The sequence below is a fragment of the Oryctolagus cuniculus genome, chromosome 21, assembly GCF_051225735.1.
Source record: "Oryctolagus cuniculus isolate XC-2025 breed Fujian yellow rabbit chromosome 21, ASM5122573v1, whole genome shotgun sequence".
Lineage (NCBI taxonomy): Eukaryota > Metazoa > Chordata > Mammalia > Lagomorpha > Leporidae > Oryctolagus > Oryctolagus cuniculus.
In genome coordinates, this window is record NC_142887.1 from 12,814,918 (window position 1) to 12,836,051 (window position 21,134).

A 21,134-nucleotide genomic window follows, 5' to 3' on the forward strand; every position below is an offset into this window, starting at 1 on the left:
TGGGGCAGGGGGGTGGGGAAGAGATAGAAAGAGAAACAACTCCACCCAACGCCACAGAGATGATTGATCTGGCCCGACAGTCACTGTGCAAAACAGCCGTCCTGGAGTGGGGTCTTTGTTTTTTTCTTGGTGTATCCCCAGTTTTCTTACAGTATTCGTTTGTGCCAAGAGTCGATACCCTGTCTTTTCTCAGCTTTATGAGTTAAGAAAACTTGTTGGAATGCTGTTTTGTATGATGATTAAAAAGGGAAAAGAGGAAAAAACTCTTTTCTTTCTCCCCCTCCTCTTTTTATTTTATTGTTCCAGAAGGAGCTTAATTCCGTCGCTTCTGAGCTGTCTGCACGGCAGGAGGAGAGTGAACATTCTCATAAACATTTAATTGAACTCCGCCGGGAATTTAAGAAAAATGTACCTGAGGTACAGTATATTTGCTGTTATAGAATTAACTCAGTAGGAATGCACATTTTTCTCTGTTCAAACTGTATTTTGAAAACTGTAGACATAAGTGACTAACAAGAAAAGAAGCTAATTAGCCACGAGGAGAAATTACTGCCCGAACCCTCCGGTGCTCCCTGGTGCTGTGTGCTCAGCAGTGCTGTCCAAGTCAGGGCAGATCGTTTCTCCAGGAAAGCTGTTGTCTCTGAGGGCCCCGGGCGGCATCCATTTCTCCCCCCTCGTATGGAAGCCGGATGCTTGGCCTTGGTGGCAGAGACGGTCTGTCCAGCGCTCATGACTTTGTTTTGCTTTCCCACTGGCATCTGGGAGGTGGCAGCTGTGGCCTTCCCTTGTTCACGGGTCTGAAAGACCCTCCCACCCCGCTTCCCCGGGGGCGCAGGGGGGATTCCTGGAGATGCCCAGCCCCCCAGAACAGCCCAGATACATTCCTGTTCATTGCAGGGCTCAGTGTGCGGGTTATTTTCCCTCCTCTCTCGGGCCCCCTGTGGCTTCTCCAGTTGAAGGGGTGGGGGAGAAGCACGGGACTAAATGCAGACAGGAGAACTAAAGGCCTCTGACACTGTATGATGTGGGCAGGGATGTGGCCCCCCAGAGCAGTTACGGAGCACAGGAATCAGTGGTCTCCAAAGCCACCTGTCCCCCTCAGGTCAGCAGGTTGATGGCTTAGTCTTCTGCCCTTCCCTGCCCAGAGTTGCTGGGTCTTGGAGGAGGGCGGGGCAGGGTCTGGTGTCCAGGCGTCCACCAGTGACACTCCACCTGTGCACATCCCCGAAAGGCTTCTGCTGCTGTTGCGCTGAGGGAGGAGGGGGCCCGGAGAGTCAGAGAAGAGGCAGGAAACAGGCCGTGAGCACAGAGGGGTGGCGCCTGCAGGTCCCCCTTGGTCTCGGCTATGAAATCCTCTCACACTAGTCATAGATGACTCTGGTTCTTCAAGGAAAGAGAGGGGACTAAGAACTTACCCTTGGAACAAGTCTAGGAGGAGGCTTAGGTGTGAAGGCTGGGAGAGGGTGGACCTGAGAGGCTCAGAAAAGCCAAGGCAGTGCTTGGTTTGACTCGGAGACCAGAGCTGTGAGGGCCCTCCCTTCCCTTTGAGAGCAGAGCACGGGTTGATCTTTAAGCCGATTTTTTTTTTCTCCTGGAAATGAGGGTACCTCTGACTTGGCTTTACCTCTGAGTTGTCTCCAGGAAGTGGAGCTGAATCTGCCCCAGATCCTCGTAGCCTCTCCTGCCCCTGCTCTCTGGTCCACTCAGGCCCTCCATCCTGTCCTCTTTCCCCCTGTGCCGTGGACTTACCCACTGAGCCCACACGGGAGCCCCCAGGTGATGAAAGAAATCCAGGCCAGGTTTTAAGCCTCCAAGTTCGGCTTACATAATTTTAATACTGCATAATTATGCAATTATGTAATTAGGAGGAATAAGTTTCCACTCCTATTATAGTCGTGCGTCTAAAAATCCTCATTTTTGGAACCCTTCTCTCCTGACGGGAAAGTCGTGCCAAGCTGTATTTAAGAGCATCTGGCTGGTGCCACTCACCTGCTGCTGCTGCCTCGGCCCAGCTGCTGCCAGCAGGAAGTGGGCAGGGCAGTGGGCTCCCGGAAGTGGTCAGCATGGGCCCAAAGCCCTGCCAGCACCGCCCCTACCGTGGCTCTGATGTGGGTCTCTAAGTTCACTTGAGTGTAGGGTTTTGAAGAGCCTGTTTTGGGAGTCTGGGGACTGGGGTTCAAGGTCGAGCTGTGCCACCAACGTATTGCTTGAGCTTGAGCAGGCTAGCCCCTCTAGGGCCCCGGTCTGTCCCTCTGTAAATTCAGGGACCAGCTGGATGGTTCCAAGGCCCCATTAAGTATGAGGGGCCTACAAAAAGTTCATGGGAAATCCACATTATGAAAAAACTGTGCTTGGGCCGGCGCCGTGGCTCACTAGGCTAATCCTCCGCCTAGTGGCGCCGGCACACCGGGTTCTAGTCCCGGTTGGGGCGCCGGATTCTGTCCCGGTTGCCCCTCTTCCAGGCCAGCTCTCTGCTGTGGCCAGGGAGTGCAGTGGAGGATGGCCCAGGTGCTTGGGCCCTGCACCCCATGGGAGACCAGGAAAAGCACCTGGCTCCTGGCTCCTGCCATCGGATCAGCGCAGTGCGCCGGCCGCAGCGCGCCAGCTGCGGCGGCCATTGGAGGGTGAACCAACGGCAAAGGAAGACCTTCCTCTCTGTCTCTCTCTCTCTCACTGTCCACTCTGCCTGTCAAAAAAAAAAAAAAAAAAAAAAAAAAACACTGTGCTTGCATTTTTAAATATTTTGCACCAAAACAAGCTTATCTTTTAGTTCCATCTTTCACGAAGTGCGTCCACGCTCACACTTCCAGAACCCGAGCAGAGGTCTCTGATATCCCAACCAGAGCTCTCCTGCCAATACAGCTTCCAGTTAGTCTGGAACACTTACCGCCTGTGACACCGACAGGTCAGCTTCTCAGCGTCCTTTGAGACCCTCTGGGGGGATCTCGCAGCCCCCTGGCCCTGTGTCCAGGGGGTATTTGTCAGCTCAAGCTGCATGGCCGTGGCCCCATTAGGCAGCTCTGTGCCCTCCAGCCCTCCTCCCTGGTGTCCCCTTCTTGCCTGACCCTGCTGGGCACTCAGGTTCGTAGCTGCAGCCCAGGGGCTCCCAGGCTTCCTTTTCCATTGCTGAGCCTCGAAGCCACATCCGCCACGTGGTGCGCTGCCTCTGGCCCCCTAAGGGGTGTCAGGGCAGCAGTGACTCTGAGATGCCCTGGGAGCAGACACCAGTGAGGCAGGGCACCCCAGACCCAGAAGAGGGTTTTTTTCTAGGAGCAGGAGCAGCACAACCTTAGTTTCATAACTAAGGAATTTATTCTTTATCTGAACAAGGATCCATCTGCCCACCTGGCCCTTTCCTGCTTCTCTGCCACCCTCCCCCGCCCCCAGCAGGGATGTCCTGTGCTGTGGCTGCTTGTGGTTGGGAGGTCCCCGGTGGGTCTCAGAGGAGATGAGGATTTAGGGGTGGGGTCTTGGGACACAGGGTTCTCAAAGGCTTCCCCCCTCCCCGCATGCTGGGGAGAGGAACCCATCAGAGTCCACCAGGGAACCCTCGGGCTAGGAACCTCCTGGTCACTTAGGGTCTGGCAGTAGAAGACAGCCCAGGTCCACGGAGTTCATCCGACACAGGCAGGGCCCTCCTATGAGCTGGCATCACAGTGCAGGGAAGACCCAGACAAGTGCCCAGAACCTGCGCACACTGGTGCGGAAAGAGGGACCGGCACACGGTGGCGTTGCCAAGACAGAAAGCAGGCTTCGCTGGGGAGGCAGCCCAAGTGATGCCCTGAACGACGGGAGATTTGGATGACGGCGCTCCGTGTGGAGAGCTGGAGCCGTCTCTCTGTCCCCCAGCATAGGTGCCCTGTGATGGACCACCATGATGCACTGCCCAAAAGACCATTCCACGGTCAAATCCAGCTGCTTCCCCCTCCCTCTTCCAGAAAGTCCCAGTGCGTGCTGTGTCAGACTGCCACGCCCTGCAGGGCAGCAGATTCTTGAACATGACCTTCGCAGTCGGATTGGGCTTAGCACCCCCGGTTCTCCAGGGCAGAATCACCCTTAGGAAATCCCGTGGAGTGCAGGTCCCTCAGGACATGCTGGGGAGAGGCTGACCGTGGGACAAGGACGAGCTGCGAGCTGGGCAGTGGGGGTGTCCCACCTGGTGCTGTGGTGAACTCTTCGCTGATCTCTTTTTCAGGAAATCAGAGAGATGGTGGCTCCTGTATTAAAAAGCTTCCAGGCTGAGGTAAGACCCAGGGCCATGGCGGTGTGTCAGAGAAGTGCACAGCTGCCCCTCCTGTCCCACTCGGAGTTGCCAAAGGAGGCCAGCTGCCCTGCCCCCGTGCCCACCTCTGTCCCATTCCCTGTAGTGTCCCTTCCAAGGGTGTCACGGCTCTCTTGGGTCTGGTGGACCTCCCGATTCTCATCCCAAGAAGTCTTGTCCAAGGTTTGCCCAGGGCTGGCTCTGCTGCGAGTCAGACCTGCGACCTTGAGCAAACCGCTTTACCTTCCAGGCTCAGTTTTCCGTTTTTAAACACAGAGGTCTGTGCCAGGTGATCACGGCACCCTTCCCCTCAGGCAGCGAAGTCCCAAAGGCAAACCACCCCCTCTGAACGTGAAGTCCGCACGGGTCGTGTCCTTTCCTGCCAGCCCTCCGGCTCCAGTCCCTCTGCAGCAGCTGCAGTCACTCCCCCTGCCCGGCGTGCCCTCCTGGCTCCCGTCGTCTGACCTCTGACCGGGGTTCTGAGCATGTCCGCTGACCTGGCAGGCACAGGAGCCCGGCTGGACAAAGGCTGGACACTCCCTGGGTGGGGGAGTGGCAGGGAGGCCACGGCTGGAAGATTCCATCTTGAAGGGCTTCTTCCGGGAGCGGTGGGCTCAGGCAGGGCCCCCGGGGTTGGCCGTCCTCAGAGCTTGCCCTGGGGATGCGCTGTACGTCTGTCCGCCAAGCCCCAGGCTACCTTTATCTGTCTCTTTGGAGCCACGTAAGTGCGCACGGCAATATTAAAGTAAACAGTAACTGGATTTACACAAATGTCGCTGATTTCCATATTTTTCATCCCTTCATTTTATTACTGAGTTGACTGATGTGCTTATTTATTCATAGGGCCACCCGGTATTGATTCATTTGCTTGTAAGTTTCCCTGTGCTGGGAGAGGGGGAAACAAAACAAAACAAAAAAGGCCAATAATGTTGGGAATGTGTTTCCTTGGATGTGTGGGTGGTTTAAAAAAAAAAAAAAAAAAAAAAAAAACGAAAAACAGAGATTCCTGTCTGCCAACTCCTGGTCCCAGGGCTGCCCGGCACATAGGCTCTTGGGCAGCTGACCCCTGCCCAGCCCCACGGGCGTTGTTTTGTAGACTGTGTCCTTTTGTCAGCTTTCCTTTGCCTGAGTTGATGTGAGCAGAGCTTCTCTTAGCCTCTTCAAGGCTCAGTTTCCCTGTCTGTTAAATGGGCACAAAGGTGCTACAGGTCTTTTTGTATTGTTTTGAGAACTAGATAAAATGCAAGGAAAGAGGTTAAGGTAGTGTCTGGTGAGGGGGTGACAAGCACAGACTCTGGGCCTGGCCTGGGTCTGAACCTCGCTGCTGCCACGCAGTAGCCACGCGGGCTTAGGTGAGTGACTTAGCCTCTCTCTGTCTGTGTCCTCGTCCACAAAATGGTTGCTAAGGACGCTCTCTGCTAAGGCTGCGGTTGACACTGAGACGTGCTCGCAGCACGAGTGTGGAGGTCGTGGGTAGTGTGTGATACTGTCATCAGTGGCCGCGCTGCGGGTTTGCTCAGTCTCCACGGGAGCTCAGCGAGAGTCAGCCTCTCTTCTTCCCAAAGAAAGGGGCTTTCCGTGCCCGTGGGCGCAGGCGCGTCTGTGTCTTCTTTTCAGGAGGGCAGGGTGGGTGAGGGTCAGAAGAAGACCCCAGGGCGGCGTCGGCGTGGTGAAGCGGTCGGGGCCGCCTCCTGCGGGCCTGGCCTGCTTCCCGGCCCTGCCCTGAAATGAGCTGTGTGGAGCTCCGGCTGCCCTCTGCCCATGAGGCCGGTGCTCAGGATTCCAAGGACTCAGCAGCGTGGAGGTGGTCTTCAGGGCTTCCGCACACAGTGGGTGCTCAGCCAGGAAGTCTTGGCAGATCTGAAAGGGAACACAGTGCCGCACGCGTGCTTCCGAACCCGGTGGCAGGCTCAACAGACACCGCCTTAGTGGCCGGGCATCTGCAAAGGGCTTCGTTAATTTTCTTAAGAGGGCTTTCCATCGTCCCTTTAATGTACCAAAAAGACTGCATTTGTCTGGAATTTTATTCCAAAACCCCCGCCTTCCTCATGATCTATTGACTAAGCCACTGTGGCCACCGTGTCCCTCCGCGCGCCCCGGGGGAGAAACAGCCGCCAAAGAAAGGTGTTAATAAAAAGCATCTTTGTCCGGAACGAGCCGCACACGCAAGGCTGTTTATAATCCAAATATGATTTTCATTTTAATTTTTTTAATGAGGGCTCATCCTTCACGCCGCTTCCCTCTCGCCCTCCGCCGGGCTCTGGGCTGGAGCTGCGCGTTCCCAAGTGGGCATTAATCACCTCCCGGAAACATTCCCCGGGGCAGACGCCATCCCGACTCCCATAAACCAGCCCATAAAACGCCAGGGCCGAACGGCCCGCCGCCAGCCCTTCCCTGGGGCCAGCCTCCGGTTGTAGTAAACCCTGTGCAAGTTTATTCCTGAATTCCTCGCCACCAGCCTTGGGACGTGTGGAATCCGGGCGTCCTTTCTACCTTTGTGTGCTCTGTGTGCGTGGGTCTGTTTTTAGCGTGTGTGCGCGTGTGTGCGCGCGCGCCTGCGGGAGGGGTGGGAAGGAAGCGGATTTGCCTTGCTGTGAATCCAGGAAGCTCCCCCTCTGTTGATTGCTTCAAGGACAGCGATGATTTCCCTGCTCGGGGGAACAAAGACAGCCGGGGAAGGTGGCTGCGCGGAGACAGCTTGAAATGGCCAAAGTTTGAGTCTCCTCGCCTGGCAGAGAAAAGAGCAAGACGAAAGCCCCGCTAATTACAAAAGTTGCTTTATGAAAGATAATTCAAAGCAATAATTTAGCAAACATAATCAAGGCACACAGATGGGGTTGTTGATGGATGGATTGCAACATGCAATTAGCAGTTCTTGCAGTTACATATCATTAACCCTCCGAGCACAAAAATTATTTTCTCATTATTAGTTGAAAAGGTAAAATTAAGCTGACTAGACAGTAAAGGAACAAACTACAATTAATTACCTTCATTTATTACAGTCATTATTTTAAACTTATTTTTACTTGGAGAGAGAGATGAAAACATCTAAATTAAAAGTTTTGTTATGCTAAACCAGAGGTGAAACTTGTCTAAGCTTTGCGTGCTCCGGCCCAGCCAGGAAGCCAGCATGGCCGTTGCGAAGAGCTGCTTTGCCGTGGCCGGGGAGGCGGCCTGCAGGGTGGAGACCCCTTTTGGTCGGGTTGGAACAGAGCTGTGCCCCTGAACCGGATCAGAACACAGCTGTTTGGGAACAAGAAGGCTGACGTGGCCTCTGACCCCCAGAGGGAGGCAGGAGTGCAATGGTCAGACACCCACAGTCTGAGTCCCGTCGGGAGGATGAGCCTGTGTGACCTTGCCCAGTGACTTCAAGTCTCTGAGCCACTGTCTTCTCGCCCGTGAGACTCAGTGAGCTGCCACGTGTCGAGTGGCAGCTAGGCCCCATGTTCTCAACACAGCAGGTGCTGGGGCTTGCCAGGGCCAGGGAAGCCTCCGCACCTGGATCCGGGCACTGGTGTCACTTGCTGACCTTCTAGAGCTTGGAGAGGGGGAGCTAAGACACCACTTCCCAAGAGACGTATTAGATCGTCAGTTGTGTCCGCGCAGTCATTTATTCATTCAACAAAGATGGGCTGGGTGCCTACTGTATACAAGGCCATGTGTTAGATGGTAGCCCAGTGAGGGTCACAGCCGAGAACATGTGTAATACAGTGCCCAGGAGGACTTTCCAAAGGAGGCAGGGACACCCTTCTGCGGGCACCGCGTAAGTCCATACAACAAAGATTTGTGCAGCACCACCTGAGTGCTGGGCCCTGTGTGAGGACCCAAAGGCACCGAGACGCTGTCCTGACTCGAGAACAGCCCCAGGCGCTGAGTCCTGTGATGGCGCTTACACCCATGAGTCCCATCAGAAGCCCAGGAGAAGCTGTGGGTTCCTTCCCGGAAGTTCCACCTGTTTGCTCAATGTCACAGCCACCCCGTCACCATGGCAGCCACAGCGCGTCTCCCATCCTGTGCCTGTCTGCCTTGTGTCCTTGCACTCCCCACCAAGACCTGTAGTCTCTGTCTCCATCCTTTGAATCTGGGCCACCTTAGCTCCACAGAACATGGAGGAAGTGACCCCGTGTCAACTCCAGGTGTGGCCCTCAGCCTGCCTGCTGTATCTGCCTCCTACTTCTTCACACCCAACCTGAGACCTCCCCTCTACTGGGAGAAGCCACCTGGAAAGGCCTTGGGGGATGAGACGCCACAGGGAAGAGAGGGCCAGGAACACGGAGACACCAGGCCTGAGTCAAGGAAGCTTGTGGACAGCCAGCCCACTGCAGCCGTTGGATGCCTGCAGCCCCACCTGCCATCCAGCCGTTACCACCTGAGATGACAAGAGAACTGCCCAGCTGAGCCCTGTCAACCTGCAGAACCGTGAGCGGTCATAGTAAGGTGGTGCTTTGAGGCCCCAGTGTGGTGTGGTTGGTTACAGAGTGGTGAGTGACCAGAGCACCCCAAATCTGCAGTGGGCCTGCCCTCCCTCCTCTCCCCTCCCCTCCCTCCTCTCCCCTCCCCTCCTCTCCCTTCCCTCCTCTCCCCTCCCTCCTATCTTTTCTTCCCTCCTTTTACCTTTTACTTTCTCCTCCATTCACTTCTCTGCTGGCCTTTTGGCAGATTTTAGCCTCACGCACAGTGCAGCCTTCTCTCCTGCACACTCAGAGGGACAGTGACAGGTTCTCCCAGGGGTGCCCTCCCCACCCCGTGGCAGAAGCCAGGGCACAGGGAACACGCACTGGCTGCTCAGCCTCAGGCTGGCCTAGGTGAGGCGTGTCTCAGCCGTCCTGAGGCTTTGGTGTCCTGTCCTTGGGGTTCCTGCCGGTCAGATCAGGGTGCTTGCCTGGGACAAACCCTTGTGGCTTGAAGGGAGTTGGAGCAGAGGTTGTTTGCCGAGGACCAGAGAGGGCCCAGTGGGCTAGGGCTTTGCAGGAAAGCGAGAGGTGGAGCTGTACTGCCCTGCTCAACCTGGGCAAAGTGAGGCACGGTGCCAGCTAGACAGTCCCCATCCTCCAGGGACGTTTGTTGGGTGAGCGAGTAGCCCCATTGATCCACAGCAAATGGATTCTGTCCAACCCTAATCGAGTCAGTTACCCTGCACTGTGCTGTCTGTGAAAGGAGAGGTGATGCTCTCTGGCCCAACTCACAGGGGCTCGGGGTGCCCGCCTGGTGGAGATGTAAGACGTGAGCCTCTGTATCCAAGGCATTCCAGACTTCCCTGCAGGCCTCACCCCACTGGAGGGGAGCAGCCCGGCATGACTGCCCCTCTCTGTAGTGGGCAGTGAGAACTGGGGGTCCTTCCTTCTGCCCACACTGGAGGGGAGCAGCCCGGCATGACTGCCCCTCTCTGTAGTGGGCAGTGAGAACTGGGGGTCCTTCCTTCTGCCCACACTGGAGGGGAGCAGCCCGGCATGACTGCCCCTCTCTGTAGTGGGCAGTGAGAGCTGGGGGTCCTTCCTTCTGCCCACACTGGAGGGGAGCAGCCCGGCATGACTGCCCCTCTCTGTAGTGGGCAGTGAGAACTGGGGGTCCTTCCTTCTGCCCACACTGGAGGGGAGCAGCCCGGCATGACTGCCCCTCTCTGTAGTGGGCAGTGAGAGCTGGGGGTCCTTCCTTCTGCCCACACTGGAGGGGAGCAGCCCGGCATGACTGCCCCTCTCTGTAGTGGGCAGTGAGAACTGGGGGTCCTCCCTTCTGCCCACACTGGAGGGGAGCAGCCCGGCATGACTGCCCCTCTCTGTAGTGGGCAGTGAGAACTGGGGGTCCTCCCTTCTGCCCACGTCCTCCTGCTGGGATCCTGGCAGTTGATCAAACCCGACCCAGCTCACAAGTGACAGGGACAGTGAGCAAAGGCCAGGTGCCCCTCCTGACCGGGCACTTGCTAAAGCTCTCAGAGACACCCAGGCCATCCTGCCTTTCCCTCCCAGAAGCAGGCAGGGGGCAACACGGGCCCTAACATAGGACAGGTCCCCAGGGTATCAGTGCAGGTTCTTGCAGCCGAACCACCTGAGAAGGGTGTGGAGGGCTTCCAGGGACACGCATGTCCCGGCCAGTCCTGCCCCGAGCCCACCAGCCCTGCCTGCCGCAGCCTCACTTGCTGCCTGCCCCCTCTGCTCTGCCCTGCCTCCAGCCTGCCTTCTCCCTTTGGAGCTGAAGTTGAATTTACAGGGCCTTTGATTTGGTGGGGGCCCCTTCTGACACTGCTCTCACTCCTCCACGCTATGCTTTCTCCAGCCCTGGTGTGACCATCCCTTTGTACGTGGGACCCCCTGAGGGCTGTGGCTGAGGCGAGCTGGCCCCTCTGAGTAGCACCACCCGTCCGGAGGACTCGTGGTTGGCACAGACTTATACACCAGCTCGTCCTCTTCTCGGCTGAGGGACCTTGCGCAGTCACTTCCCCTCCCCGCACCTCGGTCCCTGTGCCTGGTGCCGGAGAAAGGAGTAGTCCCTACCTCACAGGCAGTGGCCGGGCTCAGGGAGGCGACCCTCGAGAAGCCCTGGAGGGAGGCCCAGCACGTGGTGCCCGCTCTGTGAGCGGCAGCTGGCGCTCCCGGCACGCACACTGAGGCCGCTACGTCACAGTTCCTCCCCCAAGCCCCCTCAGGAGGCTCCCACTCGCCGCTGTTTGTCAGGTGTGGTAGCTGAGGCCCTGCCCCCAGCCCATGGCCGTGCTCCTGGCAACACAGTTGGTCATGTCCTTGGTGGTACCTCTGCCACCTCAGCATCACCGCAGGGGAGGCTGTTGGTGTCGTCCCCTCCAAAGGGCGCCAGACTGGGACTCGGGTAACCCCGCTTGCCTGAGTTCACAGAGTTCTTGCACAGCCGCGCAGAGGTGGGGGCTGCAGACCCCAGCTTAGAGGGCCCGGGAGTTCAGGAGGAGCTGGGGGGCTGACTGGGACGTGTGCACGTGGTGAGGACCCGAGGGAGCTCAAGCCCAGGCCTCTTGGGTGTGTCTTAGTGAAGCTCTTCCATCGGCCAAGTCTGCCAGGGAGTCCACCACGTGCAGGGAGCTGGCATTCGAACCCAGGTCTGTGCACCCAGCCCAGGACTGGGCGCATAGCAAGTGCTCAATAAACACGGTGTCGTGTATAGCTTGAGTTGAACACAGTGAGGGACAGGCCTTCCGTCCCCAACAGGCCCCCGTCCCCTCCTCTCTGATGACCTCGTAACTTTGGTGGCACAGGTCGCCTTGGCCGCCGGCACCCAGCCTTGTCTCTCTGGAGCCTTCCCTGCCGGCTTGGGGTGGGACTCCCAGGGAACGGGGCAGCCTTCTGAATTTAGCATTAAGAGCCCACCAAAGCGTCATTGAACCTGTCACAGCACATTACAACCAAATTAAGACCCGGCAGCAACCCTCCTTCGTTCAGTATCATGTGCCTTATAAAGTAAATTATTAATGCTTTTCCCCCCAGTTAAGCAGCTATTTGCAGCTGTTCCGGGTATTTCTCATTAGAAATAACATCATCTCAAGAACGATATTGATTGATTTTTTTAATCTTGGAATCATGGACGTGAACCACATATTTATATGACATTCCCTTTAACTAGAATTCTCATGCTTTATTTTTATATTATTGATCTTTTTGACACGAATTGCCTCTTGGCCTTGTGCGAACACTGTACGCTTTCCTCCTGCAGAGGAATGGGCTGGCCGGCCGGCCCGGGAAGACAGATTGCGCCGGCCGCGTGGCAGTAACATTCCCGCACATTTAACAACAATTAGTCTGTGCTGACGCCACGGTAGATTTGCGCGTATGAAAATTTACAAGCCTTTTAATGGACTGCATTATGGAAGGCCGTGCGGGGCCAGTCGGTGAGGAGATAAGGCCACTGGGCGCACATCCATCTCTTGGCTCTGTCGGCCGGCGTCTCCTTGGCTCTCGTGTCTGCCTCCTGGAAGTGAAGGGCCGGGGAGGGGGACACAGGGTGGGAGCTCCTGGAACAGCAGCCCGTCGACCCTGGCTGGGGACATGTGGCTGCTCTCACAGTCACACATTCCTCCTGTCGGTGGGCGTTAGCTGAGCACTTACTGTGTGCCGGGTAGGTGCTCCCGCTGAGTCAAAGCTGGTGAGTGTCTCCTTTACTAATTGCCGGGCGTAGGTGGGTGAACAGGGACTCCTCATCCACTCGGCTCCATGGTGGAGCGGAAGTGACCTAAGTGCTCAGATCACAGCCCTGTCCCTGGCCAGGCTCCTCGTGAACCCCACTTTCCTGTCTGTGTGAGGGGGCGGAGACGGTGCCTCCCACCTGGGGAGGCGGCCGCACAAGTGCAGCCGACGCGATTGGCTGTGCGATCTGCGTGATCTGGCAGCTTGGGCGGAGCTTCCAACACTCTCCCCTTCTCCCTAGGATAGAACATTCCAGACCCAATCTCCACCTCCCTTGGGACTAAGCGGCCCTTGCAGTTCCCAGGGTTCCCAGTGCCTGGCTTCCTCCTGCTCACTCTGGCTCCCAGCAGTACTTTCCTGGAAAGCCTGCTGCAACCAGCCAGCCGGGGACCAGCAACGACACGGCACCCTGGAGGGCTCACTCGTGGACCTCCAACGTCCAGCCCCACCCCGGGGTCAGCCCCCTTCTCTCCACCTGCCCTCTCTCTTCCATCTTGCTCCCCCGGAGCACACGTGCCCAGCCATGCCTCCCTCTCAGTTCTGCTGAGACCTTTGCTTGTGACATTTATTTGGCACCTGCTGTATGTCACGGTGAGTGTCAGTCTCCGGGGGTGTATCGGGGAGCAGCCTCAGATACCTTCTGGTCTCGTGGTGCTCACTAGCTCATGGTAGACGACGGAGACATACCTCGGTCAGTGCCAGTGCCAGTCACGGTAGTGAAGGACGTTTGTGTGGCCAGGACGTGGAAATGGGCGGAGTAAAACAGGTCCACTCGCCTCCTCGTTCCAAAGCTGTTTCCCGAGCCCCTGCTGTGTGTGGGCCTGTGTGGCATCCTGAGGACCTGGAGCACAGCGAGGGGTGTCGAGGTCTCTATCCTGTGAGTGAGATATTTGAAAGGCAGTGGAGCACGGTGGTTAGGAGCACACTTCCGGGGCCAGACTGCCTGGGTGCAGATCCCAGCTCTTACTGACCTGTGGCCTGGGACGAGCTGTGCTTCCCTCTGTGCCCCGATATCTTCATCTATAAAATGGAACTCGGTCACCCCTCCATTGGGCTGTTGGTACATCCCAACGCCATGATGAAGGCGAGGCGGGCACTGCCGTGACGGTGACCCCACAGCCATCCTGCAGTGTAGGTATGCCCAGCAAGGCCCCAGTCGGGGACAGAGGGCTGGACCGCCTGACTCCCACAGCGGGTCTGTGAAGCAGCATCCCCAGGATTAGGTACAGGGGAAGGAACCTTCCTGGATGGGGGTGTCCGCTGTGAAGCAGGTGTTCAGGGGCCCGTGGACATCCAGTGTGACTCTAGTAGCCTCCCCATGTCTAGAGCGGCAGGAATGAGGCCCAGGAGAGGCTGAGAAATTCGCCTGACATCACACAGCTGGAGGCAGGAAGGACCCAGACCAGGTCGCTTCATCATCGGCCTCGGTCTCCTGTTCTTCACAAGGGTTCTTCAACACCCACTTGTTTATGTTGGGAGATGGCGGAGGGGAACCCTGCGATCCCCAGCTGAATGGAGCCTGCGCACAAAGCTGTGCTGGCCGCAGCAGCGCTTGCCCTCGTGCCCTCTGCTGTGCAGTGTGGTCCACGGCCAGCAACATCCAGACCGTCGGGGAGCTCTGGAGACGTGTGTGCCCCTGCCCACCCCAGGTCTCCTGAATCGAGATCTGCGGTTGCACACAGCCCCTGGTCACTCCTGGGCACGTGATAGCTTGGGACCATCTGCCTCGAGCAAGCCCCTGGCTCTCAACCCTGACTGCGTGGGAGAATCTTCTAAGGGCTTTAAAAACACTGAGCCCCGCGTCCCAGCCCAGAGCGGTTGGTATCCTGGGTTTGAGTGAGGCTCGGGTGTCGGGCTTTTTCAAAGCTGCTGCTGGCAACGGTCGCGTTTGGGAACCTCTGCCCCGAAGTTCACCAGCCGGCAGGAGGCAGGTGTGTGGGCTTAGCCGGCGTGTGCTGCTCGGTGCTCCACAGCCGGCTCTGTCTGCACAGGAGGCCTGGTGGGTAGCACGTGTCCGGGCTTTGGTGAGCAGCCCCCACCGCAGCCGAGTCCAGGCTGCCAGCAGCTCGGAGTTGGGAGAAGATATGGCGTCGCCCTCACTGAGAGAATTTCTACCACACAGGCCCAGAGAGCGCGCAGCCCCCAGCAAGGGTGGGATGCAGTGGAGAGTTAGGAAGGGGTGGGCTTCGAGGCTGCGGTAGCTTCGTTGTTTTCTTCGTTATCTCTGCGGCCGGATACAGGTGTCCGCATCACGTGCAGCCCGGCACCTTGGCCTTCCTGAAGTGTGCAGTCCAGCGACACTGCTGTGGCACCGTCACCCCCAGCCCTGTCCAGAACGCCCCAAACTGAAACTAAGTCCCCACTGAGTGACAGTGTCCTGTCCTGTCCTGTCCTCCCTGCCCTGCCCTGCCCACCCCCCCCATCCCTGGGAACGGGAGGACTCCAGGGCCCTCAGGTCAGTGGCACCCCCAGTGTCTGTCTGGACGTAGTCTTGTGGCCTCCAGGTTTGCCCGTGTTGCGGTGCCTTTTATTTCGGTATCACTGTTTAATGGTGGCTTCTGTGGCCGGGTAGTTAGGAACAGCTCTGATTAACAACCAGCTTGCAGAGCTCCTGGAAGTCTCCATCCCTTCTTGCAAGCTGCTGCAGGCCACCCCCGGCACAGCCCCACACGGAACAAGGGTACCACAGCATGCTTTGGGTCAGGGGTCAGTAGGCGATGGCCCGTGGGCCCAAGCTCATTCTTGCGAATAAATCTTTATTGGGACACCGCCCTGGTCATCCATTGCTGCACCGTTCTGCAGGCAGCAGCGGAGGACAGGCGTGGCCAGGGAAGCAGTGCAGCCCACAAAGCTGAAGGCCCTGCGGAGCACTCCTGCTAGGTGTGCAGGGAGTGGGGAGACTGATCACCTCATTCGTTCATTCATTCGTTCACCCAGCAGGCAGCTCTAGAGTACCGGCTGTGTGCCAGGCGCTCACTGTCGCAGGCACAGGAGCAGCCCCAGAACCGACCTTGTGATGGAGGTCAGCAGTGAGTATCCTCACTGCTGCTCCCTGGGCTGGGAGAGGAGCTAACCTGTGAGCGGGGCAGTCTAATAGCAAGGGCGGAATCACAGGACCAGCATGTGCAGATGCCCTGAGGCACGGGGTCAGTGGGACCTGGAGGACCTGGAAGCCCGTGAGAGGCGGCCTGAACCTTTCCTACCTGGATCCCCCTTGCCAGGCACAGCATCCGCTTGAGCCGAGCTCCCCTGGCACAGGGCTCCCGTCCTCTTTCTGCCCTCCAAAGGCCACCTCTTAAATCCTCTCACCCTCCTCCCTGCCGGGAGTGCACGCCGCTGCAGACAAGGAGTCTAGTTCTTTCTTCCCTGCGGTTTATAAACTCCCCCGCTGCCGTATAGTCGTTCGCAGTACAAGGAAGGAATAATAGCACCTAACGAAAACACAGCGAAGCTGAGCCGAGCGGAAGCCAGGAAGGAGGAGGACCGGCCAAACCCCACATCCCAGAGCTGAGTGCAGGCCCTGCCCTGAGACCCCTGGGGGAGCCCCTCTCGGGTGTCACCCTCAGGGCTGGTTGGCTGGCATCGTGTTCCTTTTATGAGGGGCAGACTGAAACTCAGAGAGGCTGAGACCCAAGATTACGCCGCGAAGAAGTGGGAGAGCTGGGAGTCCAAGCTGACCTGCCTGCCTCAGAGCGGGCTCGCCCCTGTCACAGCAGCACAGGCCCAGCGGGGCTTATGTCCCCATCTGGTGCTGGTCGGTGGCCAGTGGGAAGGGGAAAGCTCTGCTCCACGCAGCCGTTTGGGGCCCCAGACGTCTCCCGTCTCCTATCCCCCGTCCCTTCGGGGAGCTGGCGCGTGGGGAGGGGGACAGCAGGGTGGCTCTGAGCAGCTTCTCCGCTGCCAGCCCTGGAAGTGGCCACACTCTCCTGCCCACACCACCCGTGGTCTGGCACCGTGTGCGGCACTGTCTCCCGTCCCTGTCCAGGTGGGCTCCCGGCTGTGGCTGTGCACAGTGCTACAATTTGGACAGACGAGCAAGGAATGGAACCCCGGGGAACTGCCAAGTCCAGAGGCAGGGATGCAGGAGCTAGGAATTTGAACAATTGCATGAATGTTATAAAGCCCCCGCTCTGTCTCAGACTGGGCTAGGCTGGGTGGGGATAGAGATAAACTCCTTCCAGCAAGGAGGCCAAGCCACCACCGGGAGCCCACACCCAGGGCCCACTGAGGGAAAAAAGCAAATGTGCAGTAGGAGCAAATGTCCCAGGTGCAGAGAGTGGCTTTTAGGCAGGCAATCCTGGAAGGCGTGCTGGAGGAGGTGAGGTTCCAGTTGAGATTGGGAAGATTGGGGCAGGTGGCTCTTGGGAATGAGCTGTGGTGGTTAGGGCCAGGCCTTGGCGTTGGCCAGACCTGGTTCAGCCCTGGTTTGATCCCTGGCCAGGTGATCTTAGGTCACTTTTTTTTTTTTTTTTTTTTGACAGGCAGAGTGGACAGAGAGAGAGAGAGAGACAGAGAGAAAGGTCTTCCTTTGCCGTTGGTTCACCCTCCAATGGCCGCTGCGGCCAGCGCACTGTGGCCGGCGCACCACGCTGATCCGAAGCCAGGAGCCAGGTGCTTCTCCTGGTCTCCCATGGGGTGCAGGGCCCAAGCACTTGGGCCATCCTCCACTGCACTCCCAGGCCACAGCAGAGAGCTGGCCTGGAAGAGGGGCAACCGGGACAGAATCCGGCGCCCCGACCGGGACTAGAACCCGGTGTGCTGGCACTGCAGGCGGAGGATTAGCCTAGTGAGCCGCGGCGCCAGCCTGATCTTAGGTCACTTCTGAGCCTCAGTTCGCTCGTCGGTAAGATGCTGATGGGCAGGTGGGTTTATCGTGAGCGTGAATTGAGATGGCAGTGCACGGCACAGAGAGCGTCCACTGAGGACTCCCCAGCGGCTGTGCAGTGAGGTGGGGTTGAGCACAAGCCTAGCAAACGTGTTCGGGCAGGACCCCTCTGTGGGCCGAGCAGGTGCCGTGAAGGCCCTTTGGATGTTTGAAGTCAGCATGACCCGACGCCTGTTCTAGAAAGTTCTCTGTGGAATGGTACAGGTCGGGTGGACCTTGTACCTGGAGGTGGGCGCTAAGGTGGCCCCGCCTGACAGTGACGGAGGAGGGGTGAGGTGTGGCCGATGGGGATCCAGGCCTGGGCCTCAGCAGCGGAGGAGCCTGTCTGGGGAGGCAAGCTCAGCTGGTTTAGACACTCCCCCTGCAGGGTCCAGCTTGGGAACCTTCCAGAAGCCAGGGAGACCTGGCACAAGCCCAGCTGTGCCTCTCCCTGGCTGTGGGAACTTTGTCCCCTCCCCTCTCTGATCCTCATCTCCCCACCGTTCACATGGGAGTAATGTTTGTCCCCACTGCTAGCACTGTGCCTGTGGAATGCCCCGAGCAAGGAAAGTGGGAGCCATGGTGCATCCCAGGCTCTCTGAGTGCCCCCACTTGCTGACTTTGTGGTCATTGTCACTACCCCGGGATAGACGTTAGGTGAAACCCTACCTTTTGTGGAGGTGAGCAGTCAAAGGGCAAAGGGCCCTCCGTTACCCATATCAGGTGCTCCTGCTTGGGCCCCAGGGGCTGCCCACAGGTCTCCCAGAGGCCTCAGGACCAGAGCCCAAAGCCTGATGGATGCTGGTTCAAGAGAAGGGCCCAGAACACTCTATCTGAGGTTGATGCGGTATGTGAAGCCTAGGTTCATATTCTGAGCCCACCACCACACAAACAGCTTCGAGTCAGACTGAATCTCCCTGGGCTTTAATATGTTCCATAGGGATTGCAGAATTCTGTAAAAAAATGAAAAAAAAAATACGAATATAAACCATGGCCTGCTAATAGCACCCAGGCGAGGAAGGGCTACAGCACCGTCCCCCATCACCTGACGGCCTGATCCTGGGGCTTCCTGCACAGGGCGCTGTCGTGAGCGGCTTCTGAGCCTTTGCGCATTCTGTTCCCTTCTCCAAGATGGCTTTTCCTCCCCAAAGCCCTGCAAACCCTCTTACCTTGCAGGCTCCAGCCACAGGTGGCCTTGGCTGTGGGACCTCGTGAAGCCGCAGGCCCCTGCGCTCACCTGCGCCTCCTGGGTTTCGGGCCTGTCTGCCCTGCTGTCTCTAGGCAGCAGAGGGCAGTGGGCATGTGCAGCGCAGCCCGACCCTTTGTTTCCAGGTCGACTCAGCCAGCACGCCCTTGCCAGCAGCCTCGGTGAGCCCCACGGGGCAGAGGGCATCATGCAGCGCACCTCCCAGGGTGCCTGCAGGCCCTGCCTCACGTCCCGCCTCGCTCCCCTTCCCTCTTCACACGCCTCTGCGTGGCCTCGAAAACACACTCTGTCTGCCTCAGACCCTCTGCACCTGCTCTTCTCTCTGCCTGACCCTCTCTGGCCGCCCACTTGGTCCACTTAACACAGAAGTTCTCGGTCTCAGTGCTTTGGAATCTTGGGTCAGGTGGCTTTCAGTTGTGGGAGTGACTGTGCCTCGCAGAATGCGTAAGGCAGCCCCGAAATCCACCTGCTGCACGCCGGAGCATCTGCACTGGTCTCCACACGTCGCCGGACTCGCCCCAAACCACTGCCCCAGCGCCTGGGCCTGTCCCATTCTTCCCAGAGGGACTTCCTTGGAGAGGCCTGAGCGACCCCTGGGTTTGTCCAGTCCTCCGTGTCGCACGCCGTCCCGTTGAGTAGGCCCTGCAGTGCTTAGCACGGTTGTTGTTGTGTATTTGTTTGCCTGACTGCTCAGCCCCACTTTGCGTCCCCTCCATCGGGAGCAGGAAGGAGCACTGTGTAGCCTCTGCTGGTCCCGTCCCACACAGCGCCCTGCACAGGAGGTGCCCAATCCGTGTTTACGGAGCACTGAGCCGGCACTGGGCTGGCTCTTGTGGTACTCCAGGCAGCGTCCCCAGCACGTCTTCCCCCGTGACTGCTGCCCTACCAGGCGGATGACGGCCACAGCATTTGATAAATGAGAGGAAAGAACCACAGAGAGGTTCAGCATTCTGCCCAAGGTCACACAGCTGATGGTAAAGTGGCAGATAAAATCTGAAACCAGGCATTCTAGTGCCGGAGCCCTGGCCCTCGGCCACTGCCTATTAAGCGCCCACCGTGTGCCAGGCACCGACAGTGTGGCAGTGAACGGGAGCCCCGTGGCCCCAGGTTTGGTGAATGCTCATCTTCATACACAAAGCCCGCTCGAGTCCAGAAAGGTGGCTGTGCCAACAGGTGCAGACGCGCGGGCACAGAGACGCCGTGACGCTGGGCCAGGTCACACAGCCGGCTGCAGCAGAGCACACCTTAGTCCAGGCCCTCCGCGCTTCCAGCTACACCCTGCGTCCACGCAGGAGGGCCACTTTGACAGTACAACCAGTCAATTATAACAACATTTTTCTCTCCAAATGTTTAAAAGGAAGAAAAAAGAGTCGGCTTGCCAAGGTGTGAGCGTGGCTCCGAGGCCAGCCTGCCGTCGGTTATTAATTAGGCCATTATGCATTCTGCAGTGATAATTGCTTTGCCATGGAGCCACCAAGCATGAAACAGAGCAGCACAGACCCGCAATCGATCAATCCGGGCAGTCACGGCCCAGTCGCACGCTCTCACCTTGAGTCGGGCATTCGTCCTAGCGGGAAACACAAAGAAATTGCAGGCACGTGGACAGGGGCTCGCGAGGATCGTGTGCCGGGCAAGGGACGGCCCGGCCACGAGGCTGGTGTCCGAGCTGGGGGAGCGCTTTCCATCTCAGTCCCGTTCGGGGGAGACGCGGCCGCCCCTGCCGGCAGTCAGGCTCGCCTGTTGCTCTTCGCAATGGTTGGAGCTTAGGGGCAAGTGCAGCCGTCCACCGTCTGTCCCCGTCTCGGTTCTGTCCCCGGCCTTGGTGGCACGGGGCAGGAGACCCACACCTGCGTCCTTCCTCCAAGCATCCTGGGGCCCCCACGTGGAGGTGTCGGTAGAGGAGGCAACCAGAGGTCCATCTCAGGAGGACCTGGGGAGCAAGACGCACAGACGCCCACACGGGTGGACCCGCGGGGAACTGACTCAGCGATAGCTGGGCGCGGTTTACCTGCCGCCTCCCGAGTGCCTGAGCCACAGCAGTCCTGGGAGGGAAGTGCTGGCGTTCTCCCCATTTTACAGATGAGGGAGCTGAGGCTCATCAAAGTGGGGTGATTCATCCAGTTCCCACAGCCGGCGGCAGAGCCCACACAGATGCGGCACACCCCTGCGACTCCCGTGCGTGCCCCAGAGACGGCTGAAGGCGTCCACAGCTCATCTCCCGCCCAGGAGGCCTGGCCGTGCCTTCCGCAGCCTGCCATGTGGTTGCCCGCGAGTGCCGTGCTCCGGAGCGTGGCTTCAGTCAGCTCCGCCGCCCGCCGGGGGACCTCAGGGCAGGACCTGGCCCCCGGGTGGGACTTGCCCTTCAGCTTGCTCCTCCGCCCCCTGCATTTGCTGTGTGTGGGCAGTCAGATCTAGAGGCAGGGTCAGACGCAGGTTCCACAGACGGCTGGGGGCTGGCCCAGCGGCTCTCAGGCAGAGACCAGCCCCATCAACGGCAAGCTGGATCTGGCTCCCCGTGCCAGCGTGTCGGGGAGCCTTAGCCCATGTCCTCAGATACTTAGCATTCATCGTTAATAATGGAAGCGGAAACCAAGTTTCATAGCTGCACAGGCTAATTAAGTTACTCACACTTGATTATTTCCACATTTCCCACCC

General features: G+C 58.3%; 1 protein-coding gene across 7 annotated transcripts in view; it reads left to right on the forward strand.

Annotated features, from left to right (window-relative positions):
- CUX2 (cut like homeobox 2) overlaps positions 1-21,134 on the forward strand; it is a 250,152-nt gene that overhangs the window by 158,428 nt on the left and 70,590 nt on the right. For all 7 annotated transcript variants that reach the window (XM_089323128.1, XM_070066196.2, XM_070066198.2 and 4 more), the window contains exons 2-3: positions 307-417; positions 4,196-4,243. In XM_089323128.1, coding sequence (XP_089179254.1) covers positions 307-417; positions 4,196-4,243 — 159 coding nt within the window. The remainder of the gene's footprint in view (positions 1-306; positions 418-4,195; positions 4,244-21,134) is intronic.